We start from the raw sequence: 20,799 nt of genomic DNA, 5'->3' as shown, positions 1-20,799 counted from the left end.
TGATAAACGACCCTTATTAAATATGGCCGGGACTGCTGGGAAAGTCCTGCGCCGGGCGGGCCAGCGCGCGGGAGAGCGCCCCTCGCTGGAGGGCCCGGGAGTAGCCGGACCGTCCTCTGCCACTGGGCTAGGCCCAGGCGGCCGGGGTCCCAACCCAGACCAGGGGGTCGGGGTGGGGGGTGGAGAGCCCGGATGAGGGGGGGGGCAGTTGTAATACAACTTCTTATCTGCCGCCCTACACGCCCGTGCGCCCCCCATCCCTAGAGATTCGGCGTGAAAGGCCAGTGCGTTTCCCCCTGACTTCTTTTTGTCCGTTGCCGAGTGGCGTCTGCAAGTCTGAGCTGCAAAGTTACTGATCTGCAGGCTGCATGTTAAGGCAGCCCATGTAAGTAATTTCTCCGGGCACCCCAGCAAAGGAGAACAAATCGCTGACAAAGGCGAGCGCTTTCGATTCAGCGGCGTCGTTAAGGCAACCCCAAAGTATTCCTCCTATAATAAGTTCCACTTCAAAGGGTTTCTCATTCAGCGGTGACTGCTTCGCACTTTTATTAAGTCCGGGCTTTTTCACTCGGAGGAATCATCTGTTTGGTTATTTTTCATCGTGTTTATTTTTCACCATTCACACAGTACTTGTATTAAATAAACAAAGAACAATCGCTTTCCAAATAAAAGTACTTAGGTGGAAAGAGAAGGAAGAGGAACTTGGGCTCTGGTGCTCCTGCTCTCTCCTCCCCTTTTCCAACATCACCCACCCCCACCCTCACTCGGCTTTCTCTCCTTCTCTGTCTGCTCATTCTTTCTCTTTTCTCTCAAGCTAGGAGGTTCTAGGGGGGGATTCCTAGCAAAAAGTAAAGGAAACACATATATTATATGTCACACATATTCTAGGTGTGATATTATACGTAAAATATGTATTTCTGATGAGGTGAAAACTGACTGAGCTAACTTGGCATGAAAGTAAAGGTCACAGCAACTGTATCTTAATAGAGTGTCTCGAATCGCTGTGGACCCTCTGCCAGCAACTGCCCTGGCCCTGTCCATTGCCATAGCAATCCTGATGCTCTGTGGATGTACCATAAAAGCAGTAGTTTGAATTTCAAAGAACATGCCTTTGAACTTCTCCCTGCCTGATTAGGCACTGGCTTCGTGTGTGAATGCATGTACTCTTGAGTGTCTGTGCGTGGGCGTGTGTCTAAGTTTCTGTGAGTTTTTGTTCAAGGAGGGGAAGTGTGCTGGAACCCCAGGGCTGAGGGTTTCACTGTGGGCCTCCTTAGCCAGCCCGCTCGCTAACCCTGGAAGAGTGGGTTTCGGTGTCCATGTGTCTGTTTTAGTAGAGAAGGGGGTGAATGGGCAAGCCAGTAGCATAATGTGACAGGCTGGAAGTATTCATAAGTGCCAGGATTGTGTTATTTCTCTTGTGTTCAGTTTTCCTTTCCTCTGACTTAAGGTGATCACGGGAGAAGCCAGACTGGGTCCCCTTCCCTTTCCCAAATTGTATTTCCTAGCCAAACTGGGATTAAAAAAAATAAATACTTCCGGTGAACATCTCTTGTACCATTTTATAAAGAGATAATAGGTGGTAGGTCATAGGTAAGTAGGGGGGGAGAGAGAGAGAGAAGAGAGATAAAACCACTATCTCAAAAAGCTTCCACAAAATGCAAGCTATAAATGACAAGACTGCAAGTGATACAAATATTTGACATCTACCATAGTTGGGCCTCGCTTTCAAGAAATTTCAGCCTCCTCTTTTCCTGTTCCCTGTGCTATCCCTCCTGTGTGGCCATCTCCAACTCCTTAAAATAATATAATTTCCACCCCCAGCTTTTTTTCAGTACTTTTGATGTAGTAGCATTCACTTCACCAAAGAACCTCCCGAGTGGGGAAAATACACACATAAACCACAAGTAGTATGTGTTTGAAGATTCTTCTAGCCTGGAAAACAAAGGTAGATGATTTAAACAGTGTTTGCGAGGGCCACGTTTTGCCGAGGAAAGATGAAGTCTTTGATGATAGCCAACTTAGTGTCAATAAGTGGCTTTCTTTGAGACATATTCAGATGGGAACGTCTTGCTTGCCAATTGCCATAGAAATCTTAACACACCATGAAGATTGTCCAAGCGCCAAGCCTTCCGTTCTGGACTAAATTACTTTGAAGTGGCGCAGGACGAGCAGTGGTCAATTTTAACTCTATAGACTGGACAGAGAACGCTGGGAGTGGGAGATTGTGCGTTTTAAAGCAGAAAATAAGAAGGGGAAACTTGTTTTAGACACTCTATACAAGGTTCTGCTCATTGTCAGATCTTTTATCTTTTATATTTCCCATGAATGATTCATGTCTTGGTGGCTTTGTGTCACCCTTCTTTTCACAAGAAACTTCATTAGAGAGCTATAAGTTTTCCCATTGATTGGGGCCCTCATTTATGAGTTTTTCTCCTTCGTGTGCTGGTTATTGTTATCTGGCTTAAAACAACTCTTTGCAACCTGTTTCACCTTTACTACATTTAATAAACCTGACTTTTCAAAATCACTATAACCTCTTGGAGAACTGCTTATTGACATTATCACCAATTGTTTTTAATTATTTGCCTTTTATTGGTTTTGTATCAGCTAACATTAACAGGTAAACATTCGGCCTTGCTCATGTAGCTAACCAATTACATTAGTTTAAGCTACTTGGATATTTTGTTAACATAAATGTAATTTCTCCTTAACACCTGCCTCAACATGCTGTTACTTATATCCCCTCAACTTCCAAATAAACCACAATATAATTGGGTTCTGCACCCTCCCCCATTACCTGATGCCCACTACTCAACTTCTTTCAAGATCCATCTCAGCTCCTGATTTTGCTTGTGTATCTGGAAGCCTCTGCCCCTCCCTCAATCTTCTCCTCATTCTTTTTGACATTTACTTTAGAGACTAGGCACCAAAAAAGAAAAAAGTTAAAATTCACTTCTTACTGATTAGGACCACTAAGGATATTAATTTTAACAAATGAATGCGGTAACCCCTAAGATTTATGCTAGTGTTAGGTGCAACCTGCAGGGTTTAGTCTTCATGGATATATTGCATTTTCTAGATTGGATTGTAAATTAAACCAAGCTGTAAAAATATTTTATTGCTTGGGGAGAGGCTATGAAATAAAGAGGTCAAGGAAAGAGAACCTAATGTTCATTATGTCAGCAACCTGTTCTGTTTGGAAGAGAATGGCAGAAATAACCATTATGTAAAACATAAACAATACATAGGAAGAATACCTTTATTAAATTTTTACTCCATAATCATCCTTGCTTTCTATTGAAGGTACACATTTTAAGTTTTTCATTTTAGGTGTATCAGGAACCAATAAATCTGTGGCAGAGTTAACCTATGCATGGCAAAATACATAAAATACATATTCTTTTGTTTCATAATAAATAAACCTGTAGCATAATAAAGAATAGTGCAAACTACCATTGAAAAAGTTGTATAAATAAAACAACTCATTACAAATCAGAATTATTTTGTTCTAATAAGTTTACAATACATAAATTATCCCCCCAAAGTTCATACCTTTTTTGTCTATTTGAAAAAGATTTGAAAGTGAATAGGAAAATCAAATAAACTTTTAAATGTAGACTCATTTTATATCAAGTTTTATGATCTTTTTCTTTATAAAGGAGGGTCTGCATGTTTAATATTCACCATAACAATTTGAAGACAACATTGAAAGGCTTTCAAAGTGACAGCACCATGCACTGTACTAGTAATATAATATATCTATAAACTATATATAATCTCAACACAATGCAAAAAAGACATGCAGGAAGAGTCCTGGTTTCACATTACGTTGTTCATTCAAGTAAGTTTAAAAATATATGTTTCCATTTTCTCTCCTTTTTTTTTTAAATAAACCGTGGATCATAAACAACAATCTTTCACCAAAATGTATAATATAATTCTTTGGTGTGCTTTGAACTCTTCCAGGAAAGAAAAAAAGGATGTCTGAAAATAAATTAATTCAGCTGTACAAATAGTGTTCCCATACAGGTTATTAACAATGATAAGACTACAACCACTCACAGTACACGAAACAAGTTTCTACAAACCCTGGGGAGGGGTGTCTGCAGGGTCTCCGAGGATAAATTAGTGCTCTTTAGTATATTTGTATGATGTTTATGATGGACTACATTTTGCACACAAGATGTGTTGTACCAACCGAAAATAAATTGACTAAGAGTTATTGTCCTAGGTCCTTGACCTTTTTTATCCTAGCTTGACAGCTCTGTCAAGGTCACACATTCATCAATGTTTGGTGGTAACTATAAACCTTTTAAAAATTTTAATATGTATAGCAACTCCCTCCCCTCTTTTAATGTAAATCATACACTTCACACACTGTCATTTTCAAATGGGGTTCAGTTCCGTGTGCTCAGTGCTCAGGTGGAAGAAAATGCATTAAAATGCACTTTCGGGCATCAAGAAATAAAGGCTTTTTAAAAGGTTAATACAAGAGTATAAAAGAGGAGTTGGCCTATTTTAAAAACAACAGCTTTCAAAAAAATAGGCATGCTGCCAACTTCACACCTCCCTAGCCTTGCCTGTTAATTCTGGCATCCCAAAGAACTTATGATCTAAAACATAATTTCCTTATTACACAAGAAGTTTGAACATAGTAAAGAGGCAGCATCTGAGATTTCAGAGTTTTAAAAAAATCAGGAAAAGAAAGCACTTGAATTTCTTCTATTTTATAAAATAGTTTCACAGTTGTTTTTTTGCAGCAGCTTTTTCTCTTATTTCCACTTTTGCTTGAACAATCACAGTAGCACAATATATGGAAATGTAGTAAGGTTGCTGCATTTTTTTTTAATCATACAAGCAGGGTACTGAATAATCCTGTGTAAAAACAGTGTTTAGGTGTGATTAGTAATAAAAAGTGGAAATGGAAAATGACAAATAAAACTTAAAAGGTTTTTACAAATATTTTTGGACACAGGTACAATCTAAGAGTCCCAAGATCTGTTGGCAATGCAGCAAGTGTGTGGTTTACAATCAAGAGGCCTTTGCAGAATTAGGGCCCAAGAAGGAGGCTAAGAGGCTCCAAAGAAGCCCATGTTATGGTATCAAAGGCATTTGCAAGGCACTCTAGGAAATGCAGAGGGCCTTGTTGCTGTTGAGTTTTGACTTATTGTTCTTTCTCTCCATATATATATATATATTATTGGCAGGGTGTATCTTGATCAACTACTCTCCATTCATTTTTCCTGGTACAATTTGCTCCCAGCCCTGTCCCCCTGCAACATGTAAAGTCCAGCTTGGTTGTTTTTTGTTTGTTTTCTAGGGGAGAGGGGGGGAAAGCCCAAATATCTTAATTAAATTAATTAAATGTACAAACACCATAGGGTTTCATACCAAATAAATAGGGCTAATTAGACCCAGTGGCAAGTCTGAGTCACAGATTTTCCCAGGCTCAGCATTGTCTCAGGTTAGGATATAGTCCAAGAACTCCCATTTACTATTTTACTTGTTATTATTATTAATAAATTCTAATGTATCGTCCGCACAACTTCAGAGTTCCCATACATCTCCTCATCTTCAGACTCAGAAGTGGTTCCGTTGCTGGAAGGTGTGTGGAGGTGGCTGGGGGCCCCGCTGGCCTGGCAAACGTACCACTCATTGAGGTTGGTCACCTGAGGGGATAGAGTGCTAGAGCGACTCCTTGTTGGGTCCAGCACAGGGGACAAGGGGGCACCCATGGGAGTCCCCACTGATGAGTAGCCAAGGGCTCCTGGAGAAGGTGGTGGAGACTTGCAATGAATCTTCATGTGCTTCCTCAAGGAGCTCGGGTGAGTGTAAGATTTGTCACAGCCTCGAATCTTGCAGTAGTAGGGCTTGTCGCTGGTGTGGACATGGGAGTGTTTCTTTCTGTCACTGCTGTTGGCAAACTTCCTGTCACAGCCATCAAATTCACATTTGAAAGGCTTTTCCCCTGCAACAAAACATAGGAAAGGTTAACAATTGCTTTTCATAGATCTCTCATACTTAAGAGAGAAATCTTGGAGCAGAAATGAGGATGCATTTTCCCATTCTCTAGAAGACCAACTCCCAGCCTAATACCTATGCTCCAGGACGCAACAGGGAAGGAATACTTCAGGGAAGGGGTGCTGACCACTGGTCTGGAGGCTCTCCTTGGACTGGACTTGTGAGATGCTAAGATGTCAGCCCTGTGGCACCATAAGGGCCAGGGAGAGAATGACTAGAACATGGTCCAAGATGTAACACCGAAACCCAACTAGGACCTGAATACCCATGTCCTCGTTCCCCTCAGGCTCTCTACATGCAAAAATACAAGCAGCTCCGCCCCCCTCCCACCCTGTCAAGAGAAATGCTGTTAAAATGATACTTTTAATACAAGAAAAAGGAATACATACACTAAAAGTACCTGGGAGTGTTGTAATAAAATTATTACAGCATTTTGTTTTAGAGTGTTCCCCAAGATTTCACTTATGGGAAAGGAAATAAAACAAAATCCTGTTCCCTTCAGAAATAAAGGCACCTGTGAAACACACTATTCGACCACTAGATTTTTTATAAGCCTGGCACAGAAATGGCCATTGGCCTCTTCCTCTACCAGCTTTCCTCACAACTTGCAGGGCGGTTAAGAGCCTGGTGGAAGAGAGCCTTAACAAACACTGATAAAGAACACAAGCCTCTGCTGAACCCGGTGTTTACCTGCTGCCATAAGTAAAACATGCCAATAGCTTCTACATTGTTTGATAGTTTTTTTATAAAGGGCTATTTACCAGTCTTTTGGCCCATCACCCCTTTAAGCTGCTCTAACCTCCCAGGAACACAAGGGGAAGTGGAAATGCTCAATAAGACAAGAACTTCAGCCACGTCACACCTTGGTATTAGAAAGCAAAAACAGAAGGCAGCAGGTAACAGTATGAATTTTCCCTCTCACCTTAGTATGTATGAGCTCGATGTATCTGAGTCCATAATTGAACAAATCACTTCATACGTACTACCATATTAATATTTTCCTCATATTTAAAAAGTAAAGTTGGGTTTCTCCACATTTCAGCAGCTACTCTGATGAGGCACAGGTATACCCTTTCCTTGGTTTTGATCAATTTCTTTTTCTTCTTAAAAACAACTAAGACAGTTTAGTGTGTGTAAGTTATTGTGGGGAATGTTATTATCTTAATACAAATATTTCAGTGTAGTATTTATTGTTATTAATTTCACCAATACCAGTGTATGTTTGCACCGCTGAAAGTATTCAGATGCCTGGAACATTAACTCATCCTACTTGGAAATAATGTTTAAGAATAAAATTAGATACTATTCAACTATACTTCCTACATTGACCCCTATAACAAGAGGAAAACAGCATAACACAATGATAATCACAACCTTTAAAAATTCTCTGTAGATGAGCTGCAACAAAGATGAGCTGCAACAAAAAAATTAATCCATTTTTAAAAAATCAAAACATTGGTTAGTTGCCCTGATTTCTGTATTCTACTTTAAGTTGGAGATAATAATATAGCATTCTTTTAAAAAATTATAACCAGCCTTTCTTCAATATGGAACTTTGGGTGGGTTTATTCACTGTATGCAAATGTGCAATATTGTGTTTTAGACTTCTCATGTTTCTGTACACGCCGCACCCTCCAGATCATGAAGGATAAATGGCTTGGACATTGCAGGCACCAGCACTGCACGTGAAAGAGAAGCAATTGGACCCAGTAGTAGAAGATTAAGGATGAAGAAATGGAGGAAACACGAAGGGGGAAAATGGTGACAGTGAGCAAATTCTACCTAGCCAGAAAGGGGGAGACCCCAGCGTTTACATTTCAGACTCTGACATAGAGGTCACGTCAGACCCCAACGACTTACAGAGCTTTAGAGAGTAATGGAAGCTGCGTGCGGGTGACTCTCGGATCCTGTCAGTCCCTCTCCAGGGAGAACTCCAGCCTGGCCCAGGGGAAGGTTATAAATGCAACTGGGGCACGTGGGTCAGGAAATGGGCCTTCAGGAGTGGTCAGGGGATTATTCCTTTTGATCAATATGTTCCGGGATCACGGGTAACCCCCAAAAGGGAGCGTGGCATAGCAGGGAGGGAGTCCCGATGGTCCCTCCCTGGACACAGTGTTCAATGACTAGGCGGCCCAGAGACCGCCACCACCACCCCAACCTGCGCGGGTTTGGGTATGTGTGCGCGGTGTTCGCATCCCTCCCCGGGGGACCCCGCGAGGCCTACGCAGCCCCTGGAGTCCGGCATCAACGCAACCGCGCAACGTGGAACCAGAAAAAGCGGCCATAGGCACCCGCACACGCCCCCTCCTGGGGGGAGGTTGGTCAGGAAGGGCGGGAGAGCAGGGGCCCAGGCCAGCTGCCCAGCCATCGATTTCCAGGGGCCCTCCGCTCTCACGGCTTCCAGTCCCGCGAAGCGAAGGCCCACCCCCCTCCGAGGCCTGGGAAGGAGGGAAGGGCCGAGGCCGCAGGCCCCGCTTGTAGGGCTCCCTTTGGGGACCTCTTCGCCCCCTGCGTGCCCGCATGCGGGATCCCAGGCCCCTGCCCCGCCCGGAAGCGCTGTGCACAGGGGCGAGCAGCAGGCCCCAGTTTACGAGAGCCTCGTGGGACGTTTCCTTTTGGAAAAATCACTATGGCGGACGGATCCGATTAGAAAAGAACCTGGCAGGCAAAGGGGGCTCCGGCCCATCCTCTGCAGAGCCACGCGAGGCCGGTCAGGTGCGGGCCCGCAGGAGCCAGGCCCGGCTCCAGCTCGGGCCACCCCGTCTGGCTCCCCCCGCGGATCCCGGGATGCCCTCGCCCCCGCCGCAGCGCCGATAAATCAGCCAAGTAATTACTGAATGTAAACTCCAGTTACTCAAGTGTCCTCCGAGGGGTAATACTGCCTGTCCCTATAAATCCCGCCTGCGCTCGCCCTCAGCAGCGCTTCCTCACCGTGCGCTCGTCTGTTCAAAGGGCGCCTGCGACCCACAAGGCGCCCCCTCCCGTCCCCCGCCGCCCTCCCCCTCACCCAGGGCCTTGCGCACCCGAAGTCAGGGCTTGGGGAGGGTCAGGAGGGGTCTCCACGGTGCCGGGGCTTCCCCTAAATTCTAAGGCAGGGGAGGCTTTGCAGCTAGCCCGGTACTCCTCCAACTAGAACCTTCTTTAAAAGGACCGGCGCCGACTTGTCCAGTAGCTCTAGGTCATGTGTGATAAAAGAAAGTGTGATAGCACTGTGTGTGTGAGCATGGGTGTGTATGAAGGTGTGTAAGTGAGGAAGTGTGAGTGAGAGTGTTACCTGTAAGGTGTGTCAGGTCATATGAGGAAGGGGGGAAGTAGGAGGGAATATAGGTGTGTGAAGTTCTTTGTGTGATGTGTGTGCACGTGAAGGTGTTGTGTGTGGAGTGTGTAAAAGTGGGGCGAGTGTGTAGGGGGGTCTCCAGGGGCCTCATTCCTTGAGCATTTTTGCACCCCACCCCGGAGGGGAAGGACCACACGGAACTGGCCTGGTGGCCCAAATACCGCAGCAAATACCACACGCCCCTTTCACACGCGGGGCCTGCCCCCGGGTGGGGAGGAAAGAGCCTCCGGGGCGGCTCCGGCTCCAGCCCCCCTTCCCCCATCGCCCTCCCCAAGATCCCGGGGCCGGACGGGTGGGGGCTGCCGACTGTCCAGGGCGCCTTCCTGTTCCGGGGCTGCTGCAGCTTCTGTCGGGGCGGCGGTGGCGGCTGGAGCGTGTTGCCGGTCACGGCGGAGAGGCTGCGGGAGCGCTGGAGACTCCACCATGTGGGAACCCAGCGCGGGGCCTGTGTGTGCTATCGAATTACTTATTCATAGAAAAAAAGAGGGGAGAGAAAAAAAAAAAGAAGTCACATGTCCGGGTTATACGTATGCGAAGAGAAGCAGCAAGAAGGAGGGAAAAATTAAAGCGAGCAGAAGGAGGAGGAAGAAGAGAAGCGGCGGCGGAAGCGGCGGAGGTGCAAGAGGCGGCGGCGGCGGCGGCGGCGCGGCCGGGGACAGACACCCACCTGTATGAGTGCGCTTGTGGATCTTGAGGTTCTCGGAGCGCGCGAAGACCTTGCCGCAGCCCGGAAAGGGGCAGGGGAAGGGCTTCTCGCCCGTGTGCACGCGGATGTGGTTGATGAGCTTGTATTTGGCCTTGAATGGCTTGCCCTCGCGTGGACAGTCCTCCCAGAAGCAGATGTGGCTGCTTTGCTCGGGGCCGCCCACGTGCTCCACCGTGACGTGGTTCACTAGCTCGTGCATGGTGCCGAAAGTTTTGGAGCAGGGTTTGGCGCCGCCGGCCGGGGGCGGTGGCGGCGGCGGCGGCCGGGCCAGCTCCTCCGGGTCGATCCACTTGCAGATGAGCTCCTGCTTGATTGGCTGCCGCATGTAGCGCAGGAAAGCCCCGGCCGCCCCTGGAAGGTGGGGGTGGTGCTGGTGCGGGTGCTGCGCGGGCGCGGACGGTGGTGGCGGCGGCGGCGGGGGCGGCGCGTGGTGCTGCAGGTGGGGTCCCGGCCCGGCCGCCGCGGCGGCAGCCGCTGCTGCCGCCAAATTCAGGTTTAAGTTCACAGCTCCGTAGCCGTGCAGGGCAGCGGCTGCAGCGGCCGCCACTGCCCCGTAGTGCGCATCGCCGGAGCGAGGCGCGAAGGGCGGCTCCGCGCGGCCATACAACTCAGCCGCCGCCGCTGCCGCAGCTGCTGCCAACCCCAGACGCATCTGGCCGTTGAGCGGGTGCGGGTGGCCGCTGGGAGCTCCCGGCATGTCGTGCAGCGCGGGGAAGAGCGCCGGACCCCCGCCGCCGCCGCCGCCGTCCGGGCCCGCGTAGGTGCCGCTGGCAGAGATGAACATGCCGGCCGAGTGGGGAGGCGGGGCCGGGTGCTGGGGGGAGCCGGTGCCGGACTGCTGCTCCCCTCCGAGCGGGGCCCCGTGCATGGCCGCCGCGGGGGCCGTGGCGGAAAGGTCCCTCCGGAGGACGAAGTCCCTGCTGCGGCCTTTGCCGCTGCTGCCGCCGCCGCCACTGTTGGTGGTGGTGTAGCCCGAGAGGGCAGGAGGAGGAGGGGGAGGGGAAGGGGGTGAAGGGGAGGGAGGAAGAGGAGGGGCTGGGGGCGGTGGCGCGGAGGGCAGCACGCTGCTGCTGCCCCCACCACCAGAATAGGTGCCGGCTCCGGGGTGTGCAACCGAGGCCGCAGCGCGGGCGGCGACCGCGGGAGCCTCAGGCTGTGCCGGGAGTGCCTGGGAGGGAGGACTGAGGCGGAGTGCGCTCGCCTGGGCCATGTGCTCGGGTCCGAGCGGAGTGATGGCCACGCCGAGGTCAGCGCCCAGGTCCCGAGGGCGGAGGTGCGTGGCTATGGCGCGAAGTTGGGAGTGGGCGGGCGGGCTGCCCAGCGCTGGGAAGCCTGTCATATTCTGAAGAGGCCTGGCCTGAGCCGTTGCCAAGTCCGCTATTCTCAGCGCTGGCGGGTTCCTCTTGCTCAAAGGGGGCTCCATCAGAACCACACAATCAAACCCATAGACCCTCACTGGGGTGACTTTTTCCCCCCTCTGCCCTCCTCCAAAAACATGTATATATTAGGGGCTCTTTAACTTCTTTGTCCTGGTCTCCTAACTCTGCTTATTCCTGTTCCCACTCTGTCCTCCAGCGATTGGCAGAGTGAACACCACATTTGAGCTGCACAGTGGGACCAAGATTTTGGAAATGGCACGGGTGGGATTGGAGAGAGCCGCGTGATTGGCAGCAGTTGCGGCTGCCCGATTGGCTCCCTTTCAGACCCTTGGCCCAGCGGGAATCCGCCCCGCTGCTCGGGGCCGCCTTAGCTTTCGCTTCGCGCCCCCTCCTCCCCTGGAGCCCTGCATCCCCACCTCCCCGGGGATGTCCAAGTTGCACTTGCAGAAAGTTTGCGCTGGGCCTGCGCGCGCAACGCTCCGCGTTTCCCAGACGCTCCTTGCGGAGAGCGTGCGCCGGCACGCGGCCGAAGGGCGAGTGGTGGCTGAGTGCTGGGGACCCCCGCGGGGGACAAAAGGCGGAGGTGGGGGGGGGACTTCAAACCCTCCGCCTCACTGCGCGCAGAGCCCCTTCCAACATCCACACACTTCCTCCTCCCTTGGAAGAGCCCTAGGCTACGCTGAAGAAAGAGGGTGATGAGATGTTCGCCCGTCATCGTACTTGTAGAGATGATGCTAGAAACTTGTTTGGGAAGGACACCAATCTGCCAAACGCTCACGCAGGGCTCACAGACAGGAGACGGAATGAGGAAGGGTATTAAAATCCTATTGGTTGTAAAACAATCTGAGCAGTTTGGCTCCGCTAAACACCAAGTGAAGTCAGAATACATCTTTACCAAAAGGAAACGTTTTACCTCGACTTTTTAGCTCATGGAGCCCTTTTTAATATGCTTCAAAGGAATTGGCTCGAAATGTAATCTCACTGCTCATCGGTTCTGGATCTGCCACTTCCAATTAGATCTGGGGGGCGGAGGAGGCGGGACATTGGGCAGCGATTCTAACTTTTGCCTCTGGGTGATACAGTGGCAGGGCAGGCCAACAGCATCTCTCCAGAAGGAAGCAACTAAGTAAATAATATCCTTTAAGCAGAATCTTTCCTTCCAGTCCAGAATGTACTCCACATGTGTGCCTCAGTTTCTTTGAAAGGACCATGAATTAGAATTGATCCAAGAAAATAATTATTTTTAAATCAAGCAATGTCTTCGTTATATATTTACTAATTGAATAGCCTTTTACCTTGCTATCAATTGTCTAATAATTGATAGCTGAACTAGCAAGAGAGATGTTTTATTTTAAAACCATAAAAACTGGCTTTTTAAAAAAGTGAAACCCATATCTTTCAAGCGATTTGCCATCAAAGTAGTTTTAAAAGGGTTTCTGCATCACTTTTCCGGGAAGGGGGGGGGGGCGGAAATTGTTGCATCCCCCAAACTTTAGGGTTCTTACTGCCCAGTGTGTCACTTCAGCTTTTAAAAATAAAGCTATTAAAATTGTGTGATGTTCCAAGATGCTCAAAATTTAAAGTCAGAGGTTTTAATTTTCATTTTGTTGTCCTGCATAACATTATTTGAAAAAAATTGATAAATGATTTTTTCTTTTGGGATACAATAAAACGTTATTAGTTTAATTCATTTTCAGCCCACACAAAAATAGACTGCACAAAGCCATCCTCCGGGAGATGGCCCTGGAAAGAGGTAAGACATATTTTCAAAAGCCCTGATTCAATAGCCCCATTTACATTGATGTGAACAATGTTTAACAGGAAACTTCCCTGTGAGCCCAGGAAATGTCATTTCTCTTTTATAAAACTTACAACCAAACAAATAAAATACAATCAAATTTCAAATGTTTTGCTTTTCTTTAATTTTCGATGAAATTCAAATATGGGGGAATAAAAAAGGTATGAGTGCAAACACAACAAAAAAATTTAAAAATAAACAACAGTGACAAAATCCACATTTGTATTTGGAGAGGACAAGATCTTTTACAGTTTCATTTTAAAGACTCAAAACCATCCCAATCCACATTTGTATTTGGAGAGGACAAGATCTTTTACAGTTTCATTTTAAAGACTCAAAACCATCCCAAGCCATCCAGTCAAAGGTGGAGCAAGGACTGTGCCATCTCTATGGATGGTTTTTAGGAAAAGCATCATATTTGAGATTGTCGCCACTATCTTCATTATCTCTCAGAACATTTCAAGTGAATTCCCTTTATTTGAATTCCTTGGCAGTGAACGTCAATACTTCCATAATGGCAGCTTTACGTTCAATTCTGCAGGTTATAAGTAAAAACAAAGCAAAAAGAAGGAATAAAGAAGAAAATAACCACAACATAACCTTTAATATGGACTGTTGAGCATTTTTATTGTGCAATAAAATGAGTACCTCCACCCCCTTCAAAATAGCTTTTCCTCAAAATTATAACTGCTTTGTTTTATTGAATTGCTGAAATTTAATGGTTTAATGAGTGAAGGCATGAAGGAAAGGCTGTAAAAATGTGAATAATGGTGCAGCAGAGCCCTGCGGAATCTGGAACCCGCCTCCTTGTACAACTCTTGTTAAACACAGCATGATATGTATCTGTCATCGATTTAATATGTCTTAATTCAAATATAGTTCCCTGATCAATTTCTTTTTATGGAAGCCTTAAAAAAGAAAAGACTTTCTTAGGAAATAATAGAGGTTTGGGTGGCGATTGGAAAGAGGGATATTTACACAGTGCGTTTAATGAATATTTGCAAATTTATGACTAAACCCAGACCCTAAAAAGATAATTGACTCAGGTAAATCGACTTGAAATGCTAATTCCTAAAAGGAAGAACTGGGAACAAAATTCAGTCAACACCAATAAGGCGCCAATAAACTGCCTGCCAATTAAACCTGAGAATAGGCCTAGCTAGACGGTTCTCAGGAAGGCTCCCAGTGAATTTCCGGGATTGCCTTTCTTTATAAAAGAGCTTTTTATTTTGTAGACGCGCTTTTTGTTATTATGATGACCCGCCTAACCCCAGGTGCGCTGTTTCTTTTTAAAGCCTTTTGGGAGCCAAATCAAACCCCCTTAACATCCCAGTAACTGTGTCATACTTCCTAAATAAACACCAACAATTTCCAGGGCGTTGGAGAACGTAATACTAGTTGAAAGGCTTGGGGGTGGTATAGAAGTCTTTATGCCAGCTCTGTGGATTTAGCCCCATATTTCCTCAGTGGTGCCGGTAGTCATGGCCGATCCTCAAAACTCATGCCCTCCTTGTCTGCGCTTTTGCAGCGGACGGAGGTGCTTGTGTGGGAGCAGCTATGTGGCAAGACATGGAAATGCCCTTTCTGGGGTCAACAGGTACTCCTGGGGAGCATTGATTTCCAGACTTCACTGTTGCACCCGAACCCCACCCTACTCCCAGCCCCAAACAAAGGCGCGAGGAGGCTGCGAGGTAAAAGTAAAACACTGAGCTGGCCGGAACCGCACTGCGCTCAGCTGCCTGGAGGCCACAGGACCGGGTCTCTGGGGGTGCCCAGGCTGGCGCTAAGGGCTTCCCGCTGCGCAGAGTGGGTCTGCGGCTCCCTGGTGCCCTCCGTTCGCCACTGAACGCAGAGTTTATTAATTGTGTGGGCAATTAATAAACGCGAAGGGAAGTGAATTGGACATTTCCTGGCTTTTGAGTCTTTGTTTGATTGTTTCTGCAGGCGGGCGAGGGGGTAAGCCAGGGACGGTGAGGTAGACCCGGAAGGAGCAGGAGGACCCACCTAGCTAGCTGCCTTTTATTGCCCTTGCAATTGCTTTACTGCTCGCCAGTCCGGGAGTGGTTTCCGCGAGAGCTGCCTCCTTGCTGCAGGGCTGGGTGCCTAGCGAAATTGGAGTGCCTAGTGCCATTTGGGTTGCGCCAGAGGCGGGTTCAAGGGCGAACACGGTATCCCGAGTTACCCAAGGGATTAAAGGACTTTGAAGCGCAGCCCAAAGGCGGTAGTGGGTGTTCCACTGGGAGGAGAGTTACTAGCAGACACTGAGAAAACGGGAGATACACTCGAGAACTCTTTAAGCCGAGGTGAGATGGGCAAAGGGACCCACAAAGCTGCGTTTTATTGAGCTTTATCAGGGCCGGAAGTGACAAAGACTTTGGGTTCAAGGGCTTTTTCCAAACGAGGCTCGCAAGGCATCTAGGCAGTGAGTTTCCCGCTGCCCGCCCCACCTGCACTCCGCACGGACCAGATCCCTACGCCCCCACCCGCCTTCACCACTCGCGTCCTGACTGGTGGGAACCGAAACCCGCCCCAGGGGCCTTGAGCGCTCTGAGCTCCGCAGTCCTCTGAGCGCCTCTATGAGTGTTGCCTCTCTATTCCTCCCTTTAGAGCTCGCGCTGAGTCCTCGGGCTTCACGGATACTTGTGGAGCTAAGAATAACCAAAATGTGCTTTTTGCTAAAGTTTATGACCCCTGTCCCTTTTACATGGGCTTAACGAGGATTTTTTTTTTTTTTAACCAGAAGATTGGAACTGTATAGCTGTGATTGGGATTTGTTTGTTGTTTTGGATAGTCAAGAATTGGACACACCCCATGTCCACCTGACTTTAGTGGTTAAAAGCCCTTGAAAATGATGGCTCTCTATACTTCCCCACTATTAAAACAAAAATAAACGGAGTAAAATTGGCCTGTCGTCAAATATTCTCATTTGGTTATCAATCACTTTTACCCTCAAAGATGGAAGTAGTTGGAGATTGGCCTTTGACCCACATTTCACCATTAGGATTGGTAAATTCTTGGGAAGTGCCTAATTGTTGTGCTTTAAAATATGCTTATAAGGTCAAAACAGGAACCACAAAACTCCCTTATGTGTTCACAGTTCATATAACTACCCAGTATTATTATTTGTATTGGCTTCAAGATGTGTTCTTCTTCCCTTCCTTCTTTATCCTGAAGGATGTTTTTGGATGGGGGACAAAGGAGGAGCAGAGGTGGTGTGGTATGTTTTTTTAAACCTCAAATTTTGTGGGGAGCCTCCACACACACATTTCACACCGCTTCCAATATCTATACTTCAATATTTGAAGAAGCTGTTGAGAAAAATCAAATAGTGACACGTTGACGGATTTACTTGTGTAAGCAATATGGTTGACATATGGCATCGTTATTTATGAATGACAGCATAAATTGTATTACAAAGTCTATTGCAATAATACTGCAGTTTATTGGAAAGCTGCTTGCCTGTCACCAGTATTCAACCTCCCTGGATGTAGTCCGCCTGGGAGCCCAAAGGATAACAGTCCTCAAAATAATTAAATTCGTTCATGTAAGCTAATGCCTCCTGTTTTTCGGTTTGTTTTTGTTTTGTTTTGTAGCAGTAGAAACACTCCCATCAGGAAAGAGGAGACAAAGTAAGGACAACCACTTTTCTTCCTTTCACAAAACCACAACCACATAGAAATGTTGGTGTCTATTATTCTCTGAGTCCCTAATGACAAATACACAAACATTTGCATCCCAATCACTAAACTGCTGGTGAGCACATATTTTATAGAGAGACTTTTTATAAGCCCAGTTACAGAATAGTAAATTTTAACTATAGGAAGAGGAGAAGTTCTTTTAGCAGACAGGAGAGGGCCTTATCCTATGATACCTCCCCATCTCTACTCAACCTCGCTCCCTTCTAAAAAATGACATTTAAAAGTTACAACATTGGCTGAGATTTTCACGATTTCCCTTTCTTTTATATTACACTTCTCTAAAGCTCTGACAAAGAACTTTTGTTCTATGTGGGTTTTACTGAGGGGGGCTCCCCCACCACACATGTGGTCCTTCATGGGTCAGGGGTCGCCCAGCCCAGGAGTGGCTGAGAAGGCTGAATCAAAGGTGACCTGCAACTTAATATCCTGTTGATGATCTTGTTGAATTTATGAGTCTGTGATACAGAGGATGGTGCTGAAATCCTGTTGTGGGGGGGGGGCCAGGGGGGGCTTGGGGGTCTGGTGTATATAGACAGCTGATTCTACATTTGTTCCTCCCATCTCTTTCCCCATATGCATCCCTTTCCTTAGGAGACAATTTAAAACTTTGAATGATCTAGCCACCAAGTGTTTCTGCTTTCCAGTTTAAAGGTTGGTTGTTTTGTTTGTTTGTTGTTGTGGGGTTTGTTTGTGGGGTGTTTTATTATTATTATTATTATTATCATTATTATCATTATTATTATTTTTGCTTCTGCTGGCCAGAAAGATATACCTGTGTGTATGTTGTGTGTACATATGTATTGTTTTTATGTATATGTACACCCAAAATACTCATCATACTACAAAAGAACGCAGTCAACCATTCACAGAGGCCCACAACCGCAATGAGGTGCTCAGTGACTGAGGCCCGGGTGTTTGATGGGATTTTCTGATTTTTAAAGACACCCGGAACTCTCTGTCGCATTGCCATTCCCTCCATTTGCCCTGACATGTAAGCCAGCCGGGGCGCCCAGGGGCCCGCCAGGCGGGGTCATCCACAGACAGCAAACCCCCCACTCTCTCGCCAGCTTGGCGCAGGCTCCGTGAGATCTTCAAAGAGCAATTTTGGAAAACTTACAAAAAAGGGACTTGTTTATCCGACGGAGACAGTTATGGGCTCCGCGGATCTGACTCCGCCACAGAGGGTCCTTCCAGAAACCTGTTGAAAAAATGAAATCACTCACACGGTGCAGAACGCAGCTTGGCCGCCTTTTCCCCTTCGGCCAAGGAATCCAAATCTACTTTTGAGGCAATGGCTGAAAAGCCTTCACAGTCCCCCCCACCCCCCACCCCCGGCTTTTGCTTTCTTGCGCGCACTCTCTCTTTCCTGCCTGAAAAAGAAAAAAAGAAAAAAAATACTATGTCACGAGGGAAAGGGCTTTGCGGTTTGTAGAGAAATAAAACACTTCTAAGAGGGGACGGCGACGTGACTTTGAACTTGGCTCAGCTCCTCTGTGTCCTGCAGAGAGAGGAGAACTGGAGCGGAGAAAGAATAGCCAGGAGGGCCCAGCCTGCGGGGTCTCCGGCGGGAATTAAGGCGTCTGCACCACCACCCCGCCGCGCGCGGCCCGCGGAATCCAGCGCACAAGAGAGCCCGGCCGCGCCCGCCCGAAGTGCGGGCTGCAAAAGAGGAATCAAAACGAAAGGAGAGAATGGGGCAAGGAAGAGGGGGCCAGAGCAGTGGGGAGGGGGCGAGAAAGTGGGAAAGGAGGACAACTTGAAGTCTGGTGGCTCGAGAGAAATAAAGGAAGTGAGGTTTTGGATGTGCAAAACTGCTATTCTCACGACGAACCTCCAATAAAACGTTTCTTTTGGAAATATTTTCGGAGCACGCTTTTTCAGTTATCCTCTCCCTCACCCCATACGCATTGATGAGTAAAGTAAACAAGTGTGAAAGGCTGTGCAGTGGGCGATTTTTGACTTAATGTAGCGGGGGCAGCTTTTCTGGCTGGAGGTTTTTCCCTTTTCTCTCCGTCTCAATCTCAGGTTCCTCTCGGTTTAGGGGAGCAGTTCGGCATTTGCCTTCCCCCATCCCTCTTTCTGCAGAGGGTGGTGTGTGGAAAAGAAGCGCATTTCCGCCGTGTAGGGAAGGCGAGAATCTCCAGCGACCAGGCAAACTCCTGGGCTTGCAGACCAGCCGCTCCGGCCTGGCCTCCCTTCTCACTCCTCCCCGCACGGTGGGAGTGGGGATGGGGACCGAGGGAGAGCACAGCGCCCCTAACGACAGGGGCTGCGGGGAGCTTCGACCTTGAGACCCACGAAAGCCGGGAGAGGCTGCCTGGGCCGGTGCTAGAGACCCTATGTTCTGCGAGCAATAGCGAGCTAGCGTGGTCTTCCCGCGTTTTTGCCGGATTCATTTCCACATGAAAATTGGAAATGCATGTTGATGATTTTCTCTTACTTGAATTTTATTTCAACTCCGAGACATTTGTAAATAAGAGCAGTTCTCCTCAGACCTTGCATTCAAACCTTCGCCGCCTCAGGGCCCGCCGTTCCCTCGGAAGCGCAAGCTTTCCCTCGCGGGACAGGAAATGTCTGCAGTGGTCAACCTGGGGCCCGAGGTGGAGGTGGGGGTCGGGGGGGGGGTGCGGCCAGAGTCCCCAGGGCCGAAGGCCAGGGCGGGCACCGCAAGGGGAGGAGCCTCGCGGCCCCACCACCACGGGGAAGGGGGAGTTGCCCACTCCTGGAGGAGTTATAAAGATCTTCTAGAAGCCCACCAGTCTGGGGATTTCTTCTCCCGAGGCCCTGAGCCTGACCCGCGGCCCAACTCCCACCTGAGCCTTGCTTGGCCTCGCGCCTCGGGCATCCCCACACTTCCCACCCCACCATGGCAGCGGCCTGGGCTTCTGGGCATCTACCCCGAGGGTGACACCGTCTTTAAACGAATCCCAAACGCTGATGCCCAGTGTTTGCTGCTGTAATCGGAGCAGGGCGCAGGCGGGGGGGAGCGGAGCAGCGAGTGGGGGCCCCGGCCCAGGAGGGGGGCGGTGTCTGGGTGAGTGTCCACAGAGTGGGAGGAACCGGCGTGTCTGGCTTCATCTAAGCCCACCATCCAGCACCTGTGTTTTCGAGACCACAGAGCAAGTTTGCAAAACGGGGAGAAGAGGGAGTGGGAGAGTGCCAACCGATCAAGACATCGGCGCCCGGGCCGCTCCTCGCGGCGCGCTGCCGGCGGGGCCCGGGGCCTGTAGTGCCCCAGCGCACAGGGCCTCCAGCCCCGAGGCCCGGTGTTAGCCACGTTCTCGAGCTGCCAGGGGTACCGGTTTTCGGTGCCCGTCGGCAGTGGCTCGGGTCCGCGGGGAGTCGGTGGCCTCTGCGGAAGGGCGCGAGTGCGGGGTGTTGTCCCCTCCTGGCCTGGCCACGCGCCATGCCGGTCGCCAGTCACTAGGAGCGCCGCGGCCGGCTGGGGCAGGAGCCGCAGCGCCGAGAGCACTGGCTCAGCGAGGGAGGCTTGCAGGCCCGGGCGGACGCTTCTCTCCGCCGCGGCGGGAGCAAAGGGGAGCTTCGAAGGCACGAGGGAGGGGCGGTGGACCCACCGCGGGGCGGGGGCGCAGGATTGACGGGGCCGCGGCGGCCAATGGCGGAGCCGGGAGAGCGGGCGGGGCGGGAGCCGCGGTTAAAGGGGCGGTGTGACCTGGAGGCCCTGCCTGGAGCTGGTGGGAGGGAGGCCGGGAAGGCAGATGCGAGGGCTAGGGAGGGGGAGGAGAGGAAAAGGAGGAGACAAAAAAGTAAAATAAATAAATAAATAAAAAGGCTGCTGCGTCGGTGGCGCCCACTGAAATAAACAGGCGGAGGCGATGGCGAACGGACCCCACCTCAGC

At 48.9% G+C, this 20,799-nt stretch overlaps 1 protein-coding gene across 1 annotated transcript; it reads right to left on the bottom strand.

Annotated features, from left to right (window-relative positions):
- Positions 1-3,242: 3,242 nt before the first annotated feature.
- On the bottom strand, positions 3,243-11,502 carry ZIC5 (Zic family member 5). The gene is made up of 2 exons (XM_080659006.1): positions 10,026-11,502; positions 3,243-5,968 (listed from the first exon to the last, which is right to left on the bottom strand). Exons 1-2 carry the CDS (start codon positions 11,485-11,487, stop codon positions 5,526-5,528), a joined length of 1,905 nt encoding a protein of 634 aa, XP_080515132.1. The 5' UTR covers positions 11,488-11,502; the 3' UTR covers positions 3,243-5,525.
- Between the last annotated feature and the right edge of the window lie 9,297 nt (positions 11,503-20,799).

The sequence above is a fragment of the Plecotus auritus genome, assembly GCF_963455305.1.
Source record: "Plecotus auritus genome assembly, chromosome: 3".
In the NCBI taxonomy this organism is placed as follows: Eukaryota; Metazoa; Chordata; class Mammalia; order Chiroptera; family Vespertilionidae; genus Plecotus; species Plecotus auritus.
The sequence above is the reverse complement of the archived record's forward strand: the minus strand, read 5'-3'. Positions and strand labels throughout refer to the sequence as shown.

Excerpts from the sequence above, each read along its gene's own strand:
- ZIC5 (XM_080659006.1), bottom strand. The coding sequence starts at position 11,487 with ATGGAGCCCCCTTTGAGCAAGAGGAACCCGCCAGCGCTGAGAATAGCG. Across the intron at positions 5,969-10,025 it reads CCACAAGCGCACTCATACAG|GGGAAAAGCCTTTCAAATGT; the intron begins GTGGGTGTCTGT and ends GTTTTGTTGCAG.